This window comes from Arvicola amphibius, chromosome 5 (genome assembly GCF_903992535.2).
Source record: "Arvicola amphibius chromosome 5, mArvAmp1.2, whole genome shotgun sequence".
NCBI classification, from domain to species: Eukaryota; Metazoa; Chordata; class Mammalia; order Rodentia; family Cricetidae; genus Arvicola; species Arvicola amphibius.
The window spans coordinates 46731704-46752475 of record NC_052051.1 but is presented as its reverse complement, the minus strand read 5'-3'; the positions used below and the strand labels follow the sequence as shown (position 1 = coordinate 46752475).

General features: G+C 40.1%; 1 protein-coding gene across 1 annotated transcript in view; it reads left to right on the top strand.

Annotated features, from left to right (window-relative positions):
- Window positions 1-3675: 3675 nt before the first annotated feature.
- Window positions 3676-20772, top strand: part of Zc3h6 (zinc finger CCCH-type containing 6) — a 51234-nt gene continuing 34137 nt past the window's right edge. Inside the window, exon 1 of the mRNA XM_038330199.1 lies at window positions 3676-4110. Coding sequence (XP_038186127.1) covers window positions 4079-4110 — 32 coding nt within the window. The 5' untranslated portion in view covers window positions 3676-4078. The remainder of the gene's footprint in view (window positions 4111-20772) is intronic.

Below are 20772 nucleotides of genomic sequence, written 5' to 3'. Positions count from 1 at the left end.
TGCACATTTGACAGGTGTATAAACAAAATTAATGCACGAAAAGAAACTTACATGATCTCTTTACAACAGTAAACACAAATATATTTGAAGTAGGCAAGTTCATTAAAAAGTAATGAGTGTTAAGACTATTCGGAAGAGGGAGGGGAAAACAAACTGGATGGGAAAGCTTGAAAGCTCAGTCCTGAGATAATTTCCAGAGGAAGGGATGAAACTGGAGTTAAATGTGTGTCCCAAAGAGAACTATAAAGGCAGAAAAATAGATCACGTCTGGAAACCAGGAAATTGTTTAATGGAAGTAAATAGAAGAAAGCAAAACTCAAATTCTGTTCTGGGTCAGGACAGAAAACCTGTCTCTGGACAGACCGCGGTGGCATGTACCTTTAATCCCAGCACTCGGGAGGCAGAAGCAGGCAGATCTGTGAGTTTGCTGCCAGCCTGGTAAACAGAGTGAATTCTAGGAAGGCTTCAAAGCTATAGAGAAACCCTGTCTTGAAAAACAAAAAAACAAAACAAAACAAAAGAAAAAACCAAGAAAACCTGACTCTGGTATAATTGAAGGGACTATTTGATTTCTAGCATAAGTCTTGGTCCACTCCACAGACAAATGGAGAAAATTAGGCCAGACCTTCCAGAGGACAATTCAACCTCCCCAGTTATATGGACAGTTACCATTTTTTGCATTTGGTTACTAAAAATTATGAGAGAAAATTAAGGAGGTAAAAACTAAAACTAATAATATCCCTTCTTTAGAGGAAAATATTAGCTCATACAATCATTTCATATAGACCTTTTCATACACACATACACACACACACACAGAGCGCACACACACACATTTCAGAATTTGGGCTGGTAAGAGGGCTCAGTGGGTGAAAGCACTTGCTGCCAAGCCTACCTGATGGCCTGAGTTTCATCTCTAGAACCCACAAGATTGAAAGAGAGAACCAACTCCCAAAAAGTTGTCATCTGACCACCACATACTTGCCCTCCTCCCAAAAAATGTGATTTTAAAAAATAAAATGTTGGGGCTGGAGGGATGGCTCAGAGGTTAAGAACACTGACTACTCTTCCAGAGGTCCTGAGTTCAATTCCCAGCAACCACATGGTGGCTCACAGCCATCTGTAATGAGAACTGGTGCCCTCTTCTGGCCTGCAAGCATACAGACAGACAGAACACTGTATACATAATAAATAAATAAATCTTTAAAAAAAATAAAATGTCCTGGTATTGGTGAGTTGCCTCAGAAAACTTTTAAAAAAATTAAATGCCCATAATAGAGCAAAAGATAATTAGACGCATAAAAAATCAAATGGGGGGGTATGAAAACTGAAATGCAAATGTAAGTTATTAGTGTTCTCAAATAAATATTTAAGAGGTTACATATGTTTGCAGTAGGTTAATCCCATATGGCTCAGTGGTTAAGAACACTGACCAGCAGATAGACCTAGGCCTAGGCCCAAAGGACCTAGATTCAATTCCCAGCACCTACAAGGTAGCTTACAAGTTTCTGAACTCTGAGTTCCAAGGGATCTGATGCCCTTTTCTGACTTCTGAGGGTACCGGGTATGCATGTAGTACACACACATACATTCAAGCAAAAATCCACACACATAAAATAAAAAAAGCATTGAAGGTCAGTTGACTACCTAGAAAAGTTTGAGACCCGATTTGAGCCTGAGCTACAGGAGACCGTGTCTCAAACCTTCACACACATCCAAATAAGTCAGAATAGTAAATGAAATTAAACTCAAGGAGACAAATCTCTAGAATATTATAATTTATAGAATGTTCTACTTCATGGTAAAACGAGGATACCAGATGCTGAAGGGTATTGCAGTTTCTGTTTGAGGTGATGGAAAAGTCTGGACACAGGTAATAGTGATTGGTGCACAGCAGACTGCGTGTAACTAATAGCTCTGTCTTATGTGCTTCAAAATGGACGGAAGGGCAAGTTTTAAGACATTTTACAAAATGAGAGAAAAGGAAGTATCTGGCATGATGAGACGGCGCAACGACCTCTTGAAGACTTTGTCCCAGCGTTTGCTAGGTCCACCTTCGTGAGGATGTATGGAATCACCAACAGCTGTTGCGTTTCTCACCGTTCTGGGAATTTAGGGTACAAACCGGGGGGGGGGGGAGGCGCGTGCTCTGCACAGCACCTCCTGATGCCCCCGGAGACAGTTTACTTTCCTTCTCAAAGCTGCAGATTTTATAGCAGTCTTTCAGCCTCAGCGCGAGCAACTGTCCTTTGGGGTTGGACCATTCTTTGCTTTGGAGGATAGTTGCACATTGAAGGAGAGTAAGCTGTTGCTACCACTAGATGTCAGTAGTATTTGCCCCTGACAGCAAAAATCGCAGGCTGAGAAGACACAGGCAGAGAAAGATGGAGGAAGTGGGGAGGGGAGGGAATCTTTTTGAAAAGCCTGAAACATATCAAACAGTTCTAGACATTAAACAAATACCAACATATCAGCTATAGCAAGCAAAAATTTCTCCTTAACAAATATGGAGGGAGAGGGTTTGGAGGAGAATCATCCGTAGGCACTGGCTCTTGATGAATCCCAAAGCAGGAAGGTATCTATTAAAAGGCAGGAGAGTTTTCCACAGCTTCACGTTGAGGCTATCATTTGTCCTTGTAGGGATCATCAGGCCCAGGAACCATCAGGTAAAAAGGAAAGCCTTCCGCTGGTGCGGTGATGTATACCCACTCAGGCATCCCAGACACAAGGTCGTCAAGTAAAAGTGTGTCTACAATTTCTTAGATTGGGTAGGGGATAAACAATCTTGTGTTCTATGACTAAACAGAAATGACCACTACCAAAAGCAACAACACTTGTGCTCCAAGGAGACAAGGCCAACTCAGAGTAACAGGAACATGACAAAGGGAGGAAAAAGATAAAAATATCAACTACAAGCCTATTTAAGCTCGTTTTAATAAAAAAGCAATTAACTTGCACACACCATCATTTCAAGATTGTTTCTCAAGGTCACGGATATATGAAAAGATGCACTGTCTGGTTCTTTTTTTCATGAAATACTCTCATGCATTCCACGAATAAAACGTTAATATCAAGACATAAGATCACATTTTAATGACCTCAACAGCTATTTTAATTCTGTCAAGTAATGACTAAGGGAATTTAACATCAGGAAGAGCTGCATGCTAACCTATCTTCCTTACAATGCGCACTAAACATTACGGAGATGGGTAACAGCAACAACTTTGATTCTAAGTTATTTTAGCAACAAGAGTTTTCTTCCCACAAAGATAACTGCCAGTTCCTTTTAATCTTCCGCAGCTAACGGTTTGAGGAGGTGCGGGGTTGTGGGGAGAGGATTGTGTGACGCGTCCGGCACCCTAAAGCCCTTGGATAGCGAGTCTCGCAGGAACCGAGAAACGGGCATGGAGGACCTGAAGGACACAGCAAGCACCGCGGGGTAGCCTGCCCCCTCCCAAAGTGACTCCAAGCGCCACCCGCCGCAGCTCTAGCCTCCCTGCCCAGCTATCGGATTGCTGCCTCCGCTGCCGCAGCGAGTCTTAAAAGCCCACCCCTAGAAGTGATTGACGGGCGTTTTCCACCAATGGCCAATGCGCTCAGCCCCGGCGGGCAGGCAGAGGGCTGCGGCTGGCGGAGGAATCTCACTCGCCCGTTAGTCCCGGGCAAGGTGTTGCGGCCGGCGCCATTTTCTGAGCCTGCCCGTCTCGGGTGCCGCCATGTTGGTGAGGAGAAATCACCGTTACGGCCACTGTCCAAATCCCCGCGTCGCTGCGCGCCACCCGCCGGCTCCCACGCCTCAGCCTCCGGCGGCGAATACAGACTAGAGCGGCAGCGCCGGCAGCGCGGGGCCGTGGCCCCAGTCTTTGCAGTTAGAGCCCCATCTCTCTGGCGTGGTTGTTAATAGACTGGAAAGTCTGTGTCTGTGTCGCTCACTAGTAACCGTGAGTTTTTACCACTTCGTCACCCGTCGGCGGCGGCCGGGAGCAGGTGCCCGCAGGCGGCGCAGGGGTCCTCCCCGCGCCCCGCCGCCGCCGGCCTCCAGACCTGCCCTCCAGCCCCGCCCCGTTCTTGACCAAACATGACAGACTCTGAACATGCAGGGCACGACAGGTCGGGAACCCTTCTTGTCTGTCTTTCTGTCGGATGAGAGAGGAGGGGTCGGGGCGGCGGGAGCGGGCCGGGGCCGGGCGCCTCCTGCATGACTTAGACGTCTCTGTGTGGCTCCAGCGGTTCCGTGACGCGCACCTTCGTCCACCCGCAGCTGGCTGCCGGCCGCGCGCGCGGGGGAGGCCGACCCGGCCGCGCCCGCCTCCCCGGAGCCGGGGTCGCCGCTCGCCGCCCCGCCCCCGCCGGGCACGTGCGAGCCCCCCGCCCCCGGCCCGGCTCGGCTCCGTCGTCGGCGCCGCCGCGCGGGGTGGCTGGTGGCGTCTGCCCGCCGGGCCAGGAACCGGTGTCGGCAGCCCCGTGGGGACCGGCCCCGAAGGCTCAGTAGTAGGCCTTTTGGATGTTTGCCTCCTACCCGAGTCCACCTCTGAAAATAAACATGCTTAGTTTTCAGGAGGAAAGAGAAAAATAAACCTCTTCCCTTCCCATCCCCCACCCCAGGCCATGTGCTGCAGTCGTATACCCCCAGGAATGTGAAATGGCGGAGACTACAGAATTTAGCTTAACCTACTTCCTAGGTGCTAAATACCATTTTGATCTTTTAGCTGAATTCTGACTTTCTACTTTTATAAATTCTGCTGTGCTCCAAGAGGCACGTTCTTGATGCCTTTTAATGATTTGGAGGCATTTACAGAGTATACACTAGCATACCTAACTTTTAGTTAGATTTCAAATTTACATTCATAGCCAAATCACATTTAAAGGGGGCAGAGGAGGAGTTTTATTAATTCTGGGCGCAAAATCTTATGCATCTGGTTCCTACGTAGAATATAAACTCGAAACTCTACATCCTCATTGCTTTTTGTCTAAAAAATAGAAGTATAAATTGGGTTCCATTGTAACCCATTAGACTTAAGAATTGTGAGTGTATGATCAGCATTTGATAAAGTATAACACTTTTCTAAATCCAGATGCAAAACCAAAAATACATTGAAATTTGGAATATCAAAATTTATGATGACCTTCAAAGAGATTTTTTAGAGTCTTAACAACTTGAATAATGTAATATTTTCCAGAAAGACATAAATCAGACAAAATGCATCAATTTTTAGATCGTAAAATGCACTTGTAAAATTTTAAGTGCAGAAGCTTGTATTTGACACATTTTTCATAAGTTTTTAAATTAATACCTCTGGTTTTGGTGATGGCAAAATGAACTCTTGTTTGATAGGCAAATACTTTTTTAAAAAACTTTATTTAATGTGCACTACTGGAGTTACAGACAGCTGTGAGCTGTCATGTGGGTGCTGGGAATTGAACCCCAGGCCCTCTGGAAGAGTAGTCAGTGCTCTTAACCACTGAGCCATCTCTCCAGCCCTAGACAAATACTCTTAACACTTAGCTACATGCATAAGTCCAATATCACCTATTTAAAAAGTTTAAAAGGAAGTTCCTAGAATTAACTGATAGTGTTGAAAAGTCTATTGATAAGCCAATGATAGGGTTTTGTTAATGGACTTAAAATTCATTTGATATGAAAGGAAATTTGTTCTCATTTGTTAGTGGAGAGAGTAATTTGAATATATAGAATTACATATTTTATATAATAAAAAAGGTCACCAAATGTAGAAATCAAAGTAGTAATGCTTACTAAAGAATGAGGATTTATTTGTTTATTTATTTGTTTGTTTATTTATTTATTTAATTTTTTTTAAAGACACTGTCTCACTAGTCTTCGCTGGCCTGGAACTTGATATGTAGATTAGGTTGTCCAGGAACTCAAATAGATCACTCAAATTCCTGTCTGTGCTGCCAGAGAGCTGGATTAAAGGTGTGCACTACCATGCCTGGTTCCTGTCAGACTTTTAAAAGCCTTTGGGACCCTGTGTAGGAGTGCACACCTGTGATCCCAACACTTGGAGCCCTGAAGATGGCCTGGTCATGTCAGCCTACCGTAAACCGCAGGACCCTGTTTGTTTGACTTCTGTTTGTTTTAAAGTGGAATTTGAAGTTTTAAAATACTGATTTAGAAGTTAAAATGAAATTTTAGTTCGAAGGATATAGATTAAGGGCTTTGTTTTAAATTAGGACCTAAAAGTATTTCCATTTAGCTCAGTTTAAACTTGCCCAGTGTTAAGTGGTGCTTTGAACCAGATCCTTTTTAAAAGCAAACTAACAAACAAACAAAAAACACGTGAAAAGAGCTACATCAAGAAACTGCACTATCAGGATGTGGTGGGCTGTGCTTGTAACTCTAACACTCTGGACGCCAAGGAGGATTGCCATTTGAGGCCAGCCTGGGCTCAAGGAAAGAAGGAAGAAAACCAACAGAACATGAGAGCTATAGAAATGGCCCTGCAACTATTTAGCTTTGTGAACTTAACTGAATTTCTAAGTGGATAATCGAATCCTCTCAGAAAATTTTAAACCTTTCCAAAGCAGCTTTTCCTGTCTGCCTTCAAGAGCTTACTGCAGTGTTTCCACTGATGCTACCTGGCCCAAGTTCAGGTTTAGAAGCTCCCCATGTAATAACAAACCGTTAAGGGCTGGGAATTTAGCTCAGTGGTAGAGCACTTGCAAGCACAAGGGCTTTGTTCCTCGACTTCGAGGGAAAAAAAAAAAAAGACAAAATAACAAACTATTAAGTAAATGACTCTCAGTCTTATCCAATCAGACCTGCTTTGATACAAATGAAGATTTGTGTACTGCTCAGAACAACTTGTGTAGAAATCTCTAGATAGGTTTGTGGTTATCTGTATTTTTATAGGTTTCTAGTTAATTCTAAAGAAACTTGGGAGAAAATAATCTATATACAGGTGTATGTGTAGAGAACACAGAGAAACGAAGTAAAACAGTAGGTTCAGACATGATTAAGGTGTTAATGTGTAGACTGTCAAATTATTTTGAAAAGTGAGGAAAAGGCTTAAATAAACTTGGGGCCAAATCCATCCTGAATGGGATATGGGGAATCACAGCAACATTTTTAAGTACGAGAGTAATCACCTGAAAAAAACAGGGTGAGAAAAGTGAGAAAGCTATTGATCGTTTTTGGTAAACATTAATAGTGTATATTTAATACTTATTGTTCTAGACATGGAGTATACAGCAGTGAAACACATTTTCTTGGGAGAGAAATAACATAAGAAACATATATTAGAGCAGAAAGTGAAATGAGTCCTGTGGGACGTTCTATTTTTCAGTAGAGTTTTTAGGTAACCATTTACTAAGAGTAGACTTTTTCAAAATGTGAACTAGAAGAGCAGCCCAGACCCAAGCCATTTTGGGGAAAAAAACATTCCAGAGGGGAAATGGGAGATTAAAAAAAAAAAGGCCATGACTCAGGAGTGAGTTTGGTAGGATTAAGGGAAAAACAAGGAAGTGGAAGCAGCATGCTGGAGGGAAAAATGAGCAAGGGAGACGGGAGAAGCAGTAGAGTTAGAGGATTCTTATGTGCTGCCTGAGCCCTAAGTCACTGTAAGGACCTTGAAGTGTGCTCTTGAGTGGTGTGGGAGGCACTGAAGAGAGGAAAAGCACTATCTGCAGTAGTCTAGGTACTAGGTGATGATAGCTGTGTTTGGATAGCTGGAGTTGAAAATCGAGTGTGAGAAAGAATGAGCCAGAACTAGGCTAGACATCTAGTAGTGGTTCAGTGAAGAAATGATCATCGGTAATGACGCAGACAAAAAAGCAAGATTCATGAGTTATTTCTTAGTTAAATGTTGGTGTCTGCGATGCTAATTGAAATGATTGATATCCACTGAGTGATCTGATGTGCTCTAATAGGCCATGGAGAAAAAAACACAGTGTTTTAAAAACCAGAGGAGGAAAACCTCTCAGGGATGTGAAGATCAAAACACTGAAGGACAGAAAGGATTTTTTTTTTTTTGGTTTTTTTTTTTTTAGTCCTTCAATATACATAATTCTAGATTAAAACATTTAAGTACTGAGTTAAAAGGTGCTGTAAGCTGATGGCTTTCAGCCTGAAAGTTTGCACTGTTTTTTGATAGATGGATTTTTTTTTGCCTATATTGGAGAGTGAACCAACAGCCTTTCACATGCCAAGTGATTACTAGTTTTAAGAATTAAGCCCAGCTTGTTTCAAAATAGGCTTTCTTGGATGTATTTAAGATTTGATTTAATGTTTTATACCATGTACAGTCCGTTATTACTTCTGCATCTGCATACTCACCATCCAAGGTGTGCCTCATTTGTATAGGTGATCTGGTTAGTATCTTCCCTTACACTGGAGTTTGTTTTCTGCTTTATTTATTTATTTATTTATTTATTTATTTTTGAGACAAATTTCACTATATAGTCCTATCTGACTGGAACTCACTATGTAGGACCAGGCTGTCCTCAAACTCATAGTGATCAGCCTACCTCTGCCTCCTTACTCCAGGTATGGACTGACAACTGGAGTTTGTAACCCTTTACTAAGTATTAAACCAAGGTTTCCTCCTGGACAGATGGGATGTGTGTCTGACAGGGATGATTGACCTTGCATTCACATGATTAAGTCTTCATACCGGGGCTGCCAGGACAATGCTTTGTGATTTTTCCAGAGTTATCTTTCAGAGTGACCCTGCATTATCAGGTTTTCAGGTTCAGAAGCGGACTCAAAGCTCTTTAGATTCAGACATGCCAACTCATGGTCAAAACTAGTAACATTGATCACTTCCTCTGTGAAAGCTAGTATCTTAATAGCTTTACATGAATCACTGGATCCTCACAGCAATCCAGGTAGAAGGTCTTATTATTGGTCTTCCCTTTTAAAGGTGAGAAAACAAATATGAAGATTTAAAAGCTCCCAAAGGCACTAAGTAAATCAGTTTTTATCTAAGTAAAACACTTTTATCTCCATGTCCAGAGAATGTATATACATGAGAGTTTCAATTTATCTTTATGAAGTGAAGACTGGATGTTTGCATCAGAGAATGTGTTCTCCATATAGAATGCTATGTAGAATATTAGATGTCAAGAGTTGCCCAGTGAACAAGAGTGTGGTATTAGGACAAGGGGGTTAGTTGGAAATGGCTGATAGTTTGATGGCATTAAGCTCCAATGAGATGACATTCACATCTCCATAATATACCTGTCAAGTGCACACTTGCATCTCTTAAAGGATATCTTTCCTCCTGGACATATGACACTGACTTTCTCTTCCATTGTTCACAACCCCTCTTTCTGGTAAGAACCCCTCTTTCTGGTTTGCATTGTGTACCAGTGCGTTAAATTTATTCCCCCCCCCCAACTTGGTCCTTCTTAATCGGGTGTGGTTTAATCTTTTGACTTTATAGTTGGTTCTTCTTTCTTTTTTTTTCTTTTCTTAGAACATTCTTATTCTAAACACACACACACACACACACACACCTTATACACATAGGTACATTGGGGGATGGTTGGGTTCTGGGAGGTTATTTGACTGGTGGGAACACATACCAACCAAGATTATAGTAATTCCATGGCTTTAACAAAGACAGTTCTAACAGGTTTACTCAGCAAAGTGGGCTTTTTCTACCATAACTGATTTTGTGTGTGCTTTGTTTTTAATTTTCTTGCTTAACATTAATACTTCAGATACTGATAGGGCCTTAAACTTTCATTCACCATACATATATTTTTGAATGAGAAAATGACTAAAGCCAATCTCAAGTAGCTTTTAAAGAGTCTTTAGTTAATTAAGCGTATAACATAAAACTAGAGCACAGCTTTTTTCTTCTCACAAAGTTGACACAAAACAACTTAAATTTGGAATTCTAATGGTCCTCAAAACTTTTATGCACCACAGTTTGTAATTCCTATTTCTCGCTGTTTCATAGTTTAGGGGCAGACTCTGGATGGCTGAGTGAGAAGTCATACCTGTCTGTGGCACTCTGTATTACTACCTTTTCCATTGCTTTAAAATTATGATTAATCTGGTATCATGTATGGAAATTACTGAATTACAGATAATTCTGTTTTATTTATTTATAAATTATTTATTATACCTTTGTCTAAATCTTAAAGTATAACTTCTTCTAAATCTCAAAATATCAAAACTTCCAGTTTCTTGGACTAATTGTCTTTATATTATATTTTAAGGCTGCATTTTTAGCTATAGAAAATATAAATTCTATTACATATACATTTCAGTTTCTTAAGGGAATTAATTTGATTCACAAAAATCCCTAATTCTCCTTTTGCTTAAGTTTTTAATATCTACATGCAGTTGACAAATGTCTTGGAACACTTGTACTTGTGTGGGGATTGAGTTCTAGATTATGACTTGATTGCTATGTCCTTGAAATATATAATTCTATCTTAAATTTTTATTTTGTATAAGCAAATCAAATGCAAATGAATAATCCATTGTCATAAGAAGCACCTTCATGGTTTGGTTGTACATATGTTGTATCAAATGCCTTTTTATTTTTTTCTGAATGTCAAATGGCCGAGTGGGAAAAACAATAGCCAGTCAGAGCAGGAGCCAAAGTCAGTGTCATCATCATCATATCAACAAACCTTCAGCAGATGTGAAAAAGCAGGAACAGTTATACTTGCGGTCTTTGTTACAAATTTTAGTAGTCTCATTTCAAAGTAAAAGGTAGCTCAGTGATGAAGAGCACTGCCTGCTCTTCCAGAGGTCCTGAGTTCAATTCTCAGCAACCACATGGTGGCTCACAACCATCTGTAATGAGATGCCCTCCTGAGGAAGAGACCTGGTCAGTCGTCCTCATCAACTTAGACCGTGAAACCCAAAATGGACAAGTTCAACAGAACCACCATATACGGGCTGCCCATGCATGCTTCAGCATTGCCAGAGTATAAATTTCATTCATTCATTATAGTATAGTAATGATATTTATCAGCACTGCTCATTGCTAGATTAGCACAGTTGCTGCTTTCATTCATACACTAGGGTCACTTTCACTGGGGCAGACAGTTGGAAGAACTTGTTTCTTGTGTATATATCCACAGATACAGAACAAAAACTATTGTATTAAACAAAACTTTAGAAGTTTCTTTATGGAATTTTGAGGTGGCAAAGTCATTATCTAGTGGTTAGTTTCTTTTTAAAAAAATAGCTTTCATATATATTACTTGTAACATTTCCACATTCATTAATATACATTTATAATCCATATAATTGGTAAAATTTCAATAAATAAGACAGATTTTTTTATTTCAACTTGTACCTAAAATGCATTCTTAATTCAGAATATTCAGATATTTACAGCAAATCTAAATGTCATGCATATGTATAGTTTTACTTTACTATTCTGATGAGTTAAAATGGTAAAATGATCAGGCAGTTTCTGATCCTCTGGCATCCAGGACTTGACATAGAAAACTGTACTTAGAAAAGAAAAAGTGCATTTTAGTTGAAATTTTGGGCCAAAGTATAAAGTAGAACATTTCCACAAATAAAAAAGCATTCCTATCACACCTTCAAATCTCACAGTCTCATCACCTCAAATTTACAGTTAATCTAGTATCAGATGGTGGATTACAGAACTAATGCCATTTGTATATGTTACTATATGACAGGTAGTTTACCTGGGTTCATTGTTAGAGCCATCCAAAAAAATTTTTGGAGAATTGCTGTGTGAAAATGGGTAATATTATTTGATGAATATTTTCTGGGAATTTCTGCATTTTTCAGAGAGTCTAAATGAAAAGGATAAAATGAAGAATGAAAATAAGTTAAACCTAGTTTAATTGGGCATCTAGTTAAATATAAAAATGCAAATACATGTATTTTATGGACATTTTATGTTTTATATATATAAAACTTAAATCTCAAAGAACTTAGCAAGGTAATTAAAATTTTTGATTTATTCACATACTGCTCTGTTTCTGCTTATTTCAAAAATATTTAAGGAATGTAACTGTATTCTTTTATGATACTAAAGATTTCAGCTTAAGTATAATTTAAAGGCTGATAGGTATGGTGGCACAAAACTGTAAACCCAGCACCCAGCTGAAGCAAGAGGATTACTATCTGTTTGAGGCTAGTCTGAGCAGCATAGCAAATTCCTGGCCAGCAAGGGTTGCATAGCTTTAAACAAACAAACAAAAGCCAAAATAACAATAAAAGAACACAGTATATGGGAGCCAGCCTGCCTCCTTGGCGAGTTCTAGGCCTTTCCAAAAGGAAAGGTAGATGGTGCCTGAGGAATGACACATGTTGTCCTCTGACCTTCATGCTCACATGACACATATCCATATTCACTCCACCCTGACATGAACACACAGAAAACCCAAAGTAAATAAGTAAAACTTGTTAAGATAAAATTTTCTAGAATAAAGGTACAACAATATTTTTTTCTACTTTCTTATAAAAATGAAATGGGTCAGAGAATTTGGAATTAACAGATACTTTGTTATGCAGAAGCCAATTTTTGGACACACTGAAAGAATTCGGAATAAAGTGTGTGCCTGAAATTACTTCGGGTCTTTGTAAACATCCTTGTAGTTGTGATGAGTACTCCATCTCCTTGGTTGCTTTGGGGAGCTTCTGGGAAGAGAGTCATTCAGACAGACTGCTGCCGAGGTCGTATAGAATAAAATAGAAATATCTGCAGGAGCAGACTCTGAGCTTGGTGTGTCCCAGCTTCACTGCCGCTCTGTCTGCTCGAGCTAACTTCTCAGAAGGAAAAGAAGGGAATTTTTTGTTAGACTCCTTGCTGCTTGGATTTATAACTTCTCTTAATTTCTTCTTGTGAAAATACATGTGATCTAACATATTTTCTTTTCAGATTTGTATATCTGAGAGAAATCATGACAAATGAAAATAAAAAGAAAATTCTATAGACTCTTATAACTCACTCCTTTATTATCAGTTCAAGTGGTCTGCCTTGTAGGCTCCTGTTTCCTGACAAACACTAAAATATGCAAACACTTGAGGAATGGATGTATGTGACCCAGTGACACTAGACTGGCTTCGGTTCCATAGTGTGTGGCACTCTCTACACAGACATCTTACTTGTTCTGTCTGCAGGGATCCCTTACTCTGCCCTTCTCTCAGGCTAACTCTGCTCGCAGTTCCTACAGTGTCATTAGACTGCCCTGGAAGGTGGCATAACTCCCAGCATTGTTTACCTTCTCCACATACTTGGATATTTTTTTTTAAAAAAAGATTCATTTATTTATTGTGTATACAACATTCTGCCTCGATGTATGCCCGCATGCCAGAGGAGGGCACCAGATCTCAGTACAGATGGTTGTGAGCCACCATGTGGTTGCTGGGAATTGAACTCAGGACCTCTGGAAGAACAGTCAGTGCTCTTAACCTCTGAGCCATCTCTCCAGCCCATACTTGGATATTTTTATTTATTATGTGATTTATTATGTAACTGCCTGTCTCGCCCATTATTAGATTAAAAACTTGATGAGTCAGGCTGGATAAAGTGCTTACCAATTAAGTATGAGGACCATAATTGGGCTCCCCAGCATCCAAGGAAATGCCCAGTGATAAACGCATGTAATATCTGCACTTGAGAGGCAGAGATGGGATCCTGAGAACCTTTAGCTAAACTGAATCTGGATTCAGGTCAAACCCTGTATCAATATTTAAGGAAGAAAGTCATGGAAGAAGACACCTAATGCTAGTCTTTGATCTGCACATTCACACACGTGCACACGCATGCACGCATGCATGCATGCATGGATGCATGAACACACACCTTCCAGAGGGGAAAAAACCTGCGTGTTTTCTCTTGTACCCCTACTGGAAGGTGCTGAATAAATACATGTTAATGATACGTTAATGATTCAAACAGGTTTTTTAAAAAGATTTATTTATTTATTATGTATACAGTATTCTCAGTACTCTGCCTGCAGGCCAGAAGAGGGCACAGATCTCATTACAGATGGTTGTGAGCCACCATGTGGTTGCTGGGAATTGAACTCAGGACCTTTGGAAAGAGCAGGTGGTGCTCTTAACCACTGAGCCACCTCCCCAGCTCCAAACAGGTTCTTTTTTAAGCTGCAGAGGGAAAAAAATGTTCTACAGTTTGTAAGAATTGCTGTTCCAGATGTGCATTTCATCCTTGGCTGAAGTCAGAACACTGGACAGTTGTGTACTTAGACAACTTTACTTTATCTGCAATGTAATTGCTTTTACCTAATTGAATTTTGAGATCTTGTTCTTGTTCAAATTGGAATATGATGCTGTAAGCAATAAGCTGCCATATTGGTTTTATGAATACCCTTGAAGAGAGTGTCCATTGTATTGGGTATTGTCCATTATCTCAGGTAATACAAGAACTCAGAGGAGAAATTTCTCTTTGATCTTATTCTCGGAAAAAGAAAGATGTGGATTTTTTTTCTTTTTCTTTTCCTTTTTTTTGATCCTGGAAGCATTGCTATCTTATGCTTGATTTTGTTTTCTGAAGATCAGGGCTGAATTTATAGCTAAAACTTAGTGTTTTCTCATATACTTGTAAATTTCTCTCCTGTGATACTGGTGATTGAGCCTGTAATGCTAGACAAGTGTTCTGCTACTGAGCCATGTTTCCAGTCATTTAAAAAATTAAAAAGTTCTACAGTGGGCTAGAGCAGTGGTTTTCAACCTTCCTGATGCTTCAATCCTTTAATACAGTTTCTCATGCTGTGGTGACCCCCCAAACAATAAAGTTATTTTCGTTGCTACTTCATAATCTAAGTTTGCTGTTGTTAGGAGTTGTGATGTAAATATCTGTTTTCTGATGGTCTTAGGTGACCCCTGTGAAAGGATTGTCCTACCCACAGAGGTCATGACACACATGTTGTGAACTGCTGGATTAGGTAGACAATTCAGTGCATTAAAAGCATTGGCTACTCTTCTAGAAGACCAAATTTGATTCCCAGAATTTACATGGTAGCTCACAACAGCCTGTAATTCCAGCTCTAGGGCATCTGCTACCTCTGGGCTCTTTGGGCACCTACACTCATGTGCACAGATTCCCTTTCTCTCTCAAAATGATAGCAAAATTTTTAAAAAATTACTATAAAAAGAAAACTATTCAAGATAATTAAAATATTTTTGTCTGGGCATGGTGGTGCACACCTTTAGTCCCAGCACTCAGGAAGCAGAGGCAGGCAAATCTGTGAGTTTGAGGCCAGCCTGGACTACAAAGCGAGTTCAAGGATGGACAGGGAGGTTACACAGAGAAACCATGTCTCAAAAAAACCCCAAAAATATGGTCAAGGTTTTGCTACTTTGACCAAGCCATTCTTGAATTAACTCTGATTGTGGCAGGCATTGAATTTGCAAAACTGCCTTAGCTTCCCAAGCAACTGGGATTACAGGTCTATACAACCAAGGCCAGATCATCAACCTTACCCCTTAGCCTAGTTTAAAGTAAGCTTGGTTACTTATCTTAAACTTTGGAATTTTAACTAATTTTATTGTATATTTTAGTTTGTTCAATAAGATTTTATAAAAATATGTTTCTGGCCGGGCGGTGGTGGCGCACGGCTTTAATCCCAGCACTCGGGAGGCAGAGGCAGGCGGATCTCTGAGTTCGAGGCCAGCCTGGTCTACAAGAGCTAGCTCCAGGACAGGCTCTAGTAACTACAGGGAAACCCTGTCTCGAAAAACCAAAAAAAAAAAAAAAAATATGTTTCTGGCATATGTCACTGGAGCTTTAATAAAAGATAAGAAATATTGGCAATAAAACAAATTCAGTGTGTCTCTCCACAGTGAAGTTAGAAATAGAAAAATAAAATATATTTCATAGCAACAAGGAGTCTAGGTATTAAAGTTCAAATTGGTTCACTTAGGGTTTACAACATTGTCTTTTGGTTTTTTTTTTTTTTTTTGGTTTTAGAAACAGGGGTTTTTTTTTAAATATTTATTTATTATGTATACAGCATTTCTTCCATGTATGTCTGCAGGCCAGAAGAGGGCACCAGACCCCATTACAGATGGTTGTGAGCCACCATATGGTTGCTGGGAATTGAACTCAGGACCTTTGGAAGAGCAGGCAATGCTCTTAACCTCTGAGCCATCTCTCCAGCCCCCGAAACAGGGTTTTTTCTGTAGCTTTGGAGCCTGTCCTGTAACTAGCTCCTGTAGACCAGGCTGGCCTCGAACTCACAGAGATCTGCCTGCCTTTGCCTCCTGAGTGCTGGGATTAAAGGCATGTGCCACCGGCTACAACATTTTTTTTCAGTTTATTTTGAAAAAAATCACAAAATTGGTTTAATGAGGAGGTCTGAAGTATATACATTAGAACTTGGTTTGAATAGTTTGAACCCCTTTGATCCTCAGTCATACAGATAAAGAAGAGAAAGTTACACACCTGCTGTTTTATGACTTAGGACCTTTATAGAAATTCTGACTTACAAGCCTTGCTTTTAGAACCCTAATTGGGGAGCAGCAGCCCCTTTGTTTCCTTCTATTACAAAGCATCTTTCTGAGTGTTACTTATTATTTTCATTTTGTGTGTGTGTTTTGTTGGCATGTGTGTCTGTGTACCATGTGTGTGCAGTATTCTTAATCCAAAAGAAGGTGCCTGATCACCTTGGAACTGGAGTTACAGATGCTTTTTAGCAGCTATGTGAGTGCTGGGAATTGAACCCCATTCTTCTGGAAAAGCAGTTAGTGCTCTTAACTAATGAGTTATATCTTCTGCAAACCAAAGCTGTTACAAATGCAGTAACAGCTTGCAGCAACATATGTGACTCTGGAGAGCAGCTTTGCCAAACTGTAAGACAAAAATCACCATGAGTGGGGGCTCAGCAGTTAAGAGTGCTTGCTGCTCTTGCAGAGGACTAGAGTTTGGGTCCCAGCTGGTGTCTGACACCCTCTTCTGATCTCCACAGGCACCCCACACACATACTTTCACACAGTTAAACACACACACACAAAGATACTAAAAATAAATATTAAACATAACCACAACTATCATGGAGACACTGGAAAGCATTTAGATGAATGACCAAAGGAAGATTTTCTGTCTTAAGGTGTCAGAATTAAGCATGTTGTCTTTTCTTTTGGTTTGACTATTGTTGGTAATCTTCCCTGCGTTATTAATCTATACAGCAGAAAGTACTAACTGCATCGCAGATTTCTCCCTTGCTGGTAGCAAGAGCCCTAGGGCTGCACTTTTTTTTATAAGTATTAGATCAGTTATTTCAGATTGGTTTGTTGTGTTTCTAGGGCTACACAATTTCTGTTTACATTTTTAGTCAATAGTTTGTTTATAACGTTTTTAAAGTTACATGATCCCATCTAAAAAAGATAAATGTCCTTTCAGATACTCCCAGAAAAACATGGTCTTCTGAGTTGAGAAGGAAATATTTAAAATGGTTTAATTCAGTGATTCTCGACCTTCCTAATTCTGTGACCCTTTAATACAGTTTCTCATGTTGTGGTAACCCCCAATCATAAAATTATCTTGTTGCTACTTCATAACTGTAATTTTGCAATTAGATATTGTAATTTAAATATCTGATATGCAGGATATCTGATATACGACCTTTAAAGGGGTCAGGACACATAGGTGTAGAACAATTATTGAATTGCTACATAGTACTTTTATTTAACAATTACTGTGCAAGCTAGGTGTTGAGTAAGTATGTTACTGACTGAACAAGTGAAAGTTATTTGTAACACAAGAAAGGAATTTTCAGTTATCTGTGGTATGAAAATACTTTTACATAGAGTTAAGTGAAGTTTTCTAAGATTGCCATAGGACTATGAATAATGTTAGGATTAATGAAAATATAAAGTCCATATATTTGTACTAAGTTTCACTCATAAAATAATCTTTATTTGGACTGGTTTAGGCTTTAAAACCAGTACTCATGAGGCAGAGGCAGCCTGGGGTACAAAGTGAGTTCCAGGATATCCAGAGCTACACAGAGAAACCCTGTCTCGAAAAACACAAACAAGAAAGGTGGTAAAGGGAGTTCCTGTAAACTAAATGGCTGAAACGCGTAAGAATATGTTGGATAAAGGACAGGATAGAAAGGTTGTGGGTGTTCATCAGATTTTACCAATGGTAATTTATAAAGAGAAGACATTTGATACTTGCAACACATGTGGTAAAAGGAGGGGCTGGACCAACTCCTGAAAGGCGCCTTCTAACCTCCTTGCACTGGCACACACACACACACGCACAAAGTTATTTTTGATTACCGCTTTTTGTTGTTTGTTTTTAAGAAGGTAAGAGCTGGAGAGACGGCTCATTAGTTCAGAGTACATACTGCTCTTGTAGAGGACCCAAGTTTGGTCAGACATCCTCCTCTGGATTCACAGCACCTGCACTTAGAATATTCATTTACACTCCCCATACAGACACGCGTAATTAAAAAAAAAGTTAGGCATGATAGCGCACACCTTTAATCCTAGCATTTGGGAGGCAGAGGCAGACAGATCTCTGTGAGGTCAATGCCATCCTGTTTTACAGAGTGAGTTCCATGCCAACCAAGGCTACACAGTGAAGTTCTCTCTCAAATAAATGTTTTCTAAAAAGTAACTTAAAAGGTGAACTACCCAGAATATAGACCCCTAAGGTCCAAATCTAGGATAATATAATATAAGGCTGGTAGCACGGCCTCAGGATGACCAGTCAGTGGTTTTTCTTGAGTGGAAATAACTGGTCTAGATGTGTAGTTCAGGGAGATAACGTGCAGCTTGATCCAGAGTTTGTCTAGGTTGAGACAAAAGGTAAGAGTAGGCCTGAGAAAAGCCCTAAACCCCAACAATTCTGCCAAGCCTGCTGCCAGATTCTGTCAGTAGGACCAGTTTATTACAAGGAGACCTGCTTAGTATCACCTGGGATAGCCCTGAAACAGAAGGAGCCTGATGATGAACAGCACTGGGGGAGGGCAGACATTTTGTAGCTGAGGAACTGTTTTACCACAGTGCTAAGCAATTTTCTTTAACCTGAAGCTACATTTTCGGGAGCAGAGAAGGTAATAAATTAGACCTAATTGGACCTTGGAAGGTGAATTAAAAACTGCTTCACAGGAACCTCTCTCAAAGCTGGGAGGTGGGTGAGAAGTAGCTCTCTGACTTCGTCTCCCAGCACTGCCTGTCTCCATATTTTAGTGAATCACAGGGAATGCTGTTGAGGTTCAGGCTGAACCACAGTTCAGCCTTTCTTCTGTGGTCTGTGAAAACATGGAAGGTCAAAGACCAGCGCAGAGCAGTGTCCTACCGTGTCATTCACGGTAGGGAGAAATGACAGCATGAATTAATACAAAGCATGAAAGGAAAATATGGTAAAGTAGAAGTGCCAAGTCTTGAAAAGATTCCCAATTGGGGAGGATCCAGCCTCTGTCTCTGCTTGTGTACTGTGAAGACATCCTGGCAGTCCCTTAGTACATTTAAAGAATATCTGTTGTGTGATATTTATGTCAGCAAATGTGTGTAAAATGTCTTGTTGTGTAGTATTTATGAGAGTGAATATGTGTATTCATGAGCGATCTTGGTAGTGTCTGTTAGGAGTGCTTAGCTAGTCTTTTATTGAGGATTTAGTTTCTTTCAGAAGACTTAATTTCTGATGTTACTTATAACGAACGAGCCTCTAAACAGTCATTGTAAAGACAGAAACTGTCTGTGGAGTTAAGACTGAATGATTCAGGCTACTTTATCCTAATAGCAAAATATGTCAGAATGAACGAAGGTAGAATTATTGAAGGTTGAGACATTCCTAGGTTTTTGAGACAGGGTTTCTTTGTGTGGTCTTGGCTGTCCTGGAACTAGTTCTGTAGACCAGGCTGTCCTCGAACTCAAAGAGATTTACCTACCTCTGCCTCATAAATGCTGGGATTAGAAGCCACCACTGTCTGGCCAGAACTTTTTTTAAAAATAAGATACAGATATATAACCCAGACTAGCCTTAAATATATGATTGATTTATCTTAGCTGCCCAAGTGTCAGGATTATTGGCATGCATCACTATATTCAGCTCCTGAATACCTTCAGAATTACCTTCAGAATGAGAACCATAGGGTGATGGAGGTGGGTCTTCTATCTATGTGTTAATTTCATTGGTTAATAAAAAAACTGCCTTGGCCCTTTAATAGGACAAAAAATTAGGTAGGCGGAGTAGACAGAACAGAATTGTGGGAGAAAGAAGGCAAGGTCAGGCAGACGCTTCAGGCAGTTGCCATGCCTCTCCTCTCTGAGATGGACGCAGGTTAAGATCTTTCCTGGTAAGAGACCACCTCGTGGTGCTACCCAGATTACTAAATATGGGTTAAAGCAAGATGTAAAAATTAGCCAATAAGAGGCTAAAACTAATGGGCCAGGCAGTGTTTAAAAGAATACAGTTTCCGTGTAATTATTTTGGGTATAAAGCTAGCTGGGTGGCAGGACACAGTCCGCCGTTCCATACTACAATAGGGACATCTGAGTCATTAATTTGTACAATTGTTTATTAGGATTTTATCCACCTGTTTACAATTTAGATATTTAAACATCTCACCTTCATGGTGTTGGGAATCAAACACAGAACTTTGCATATCTGGGAAAGTTCCTTATTACAGATATATTCCCAGATCTTAGACATTTGAATCTAAATAAGAAGAGTTTTAGTTTTGATGCACGTAATTAAGCTGGAATTCCATCATTTTCCCCCTTCTGTTTCCTCTCTCCAGCTCCTCACAGATACCCTCCTTCAACCCCCTTCATGCCCCCCCCTTTTAAATTGTTGGCCTCTCTTCCTTTGATTATTATTCTTATGTAAACAT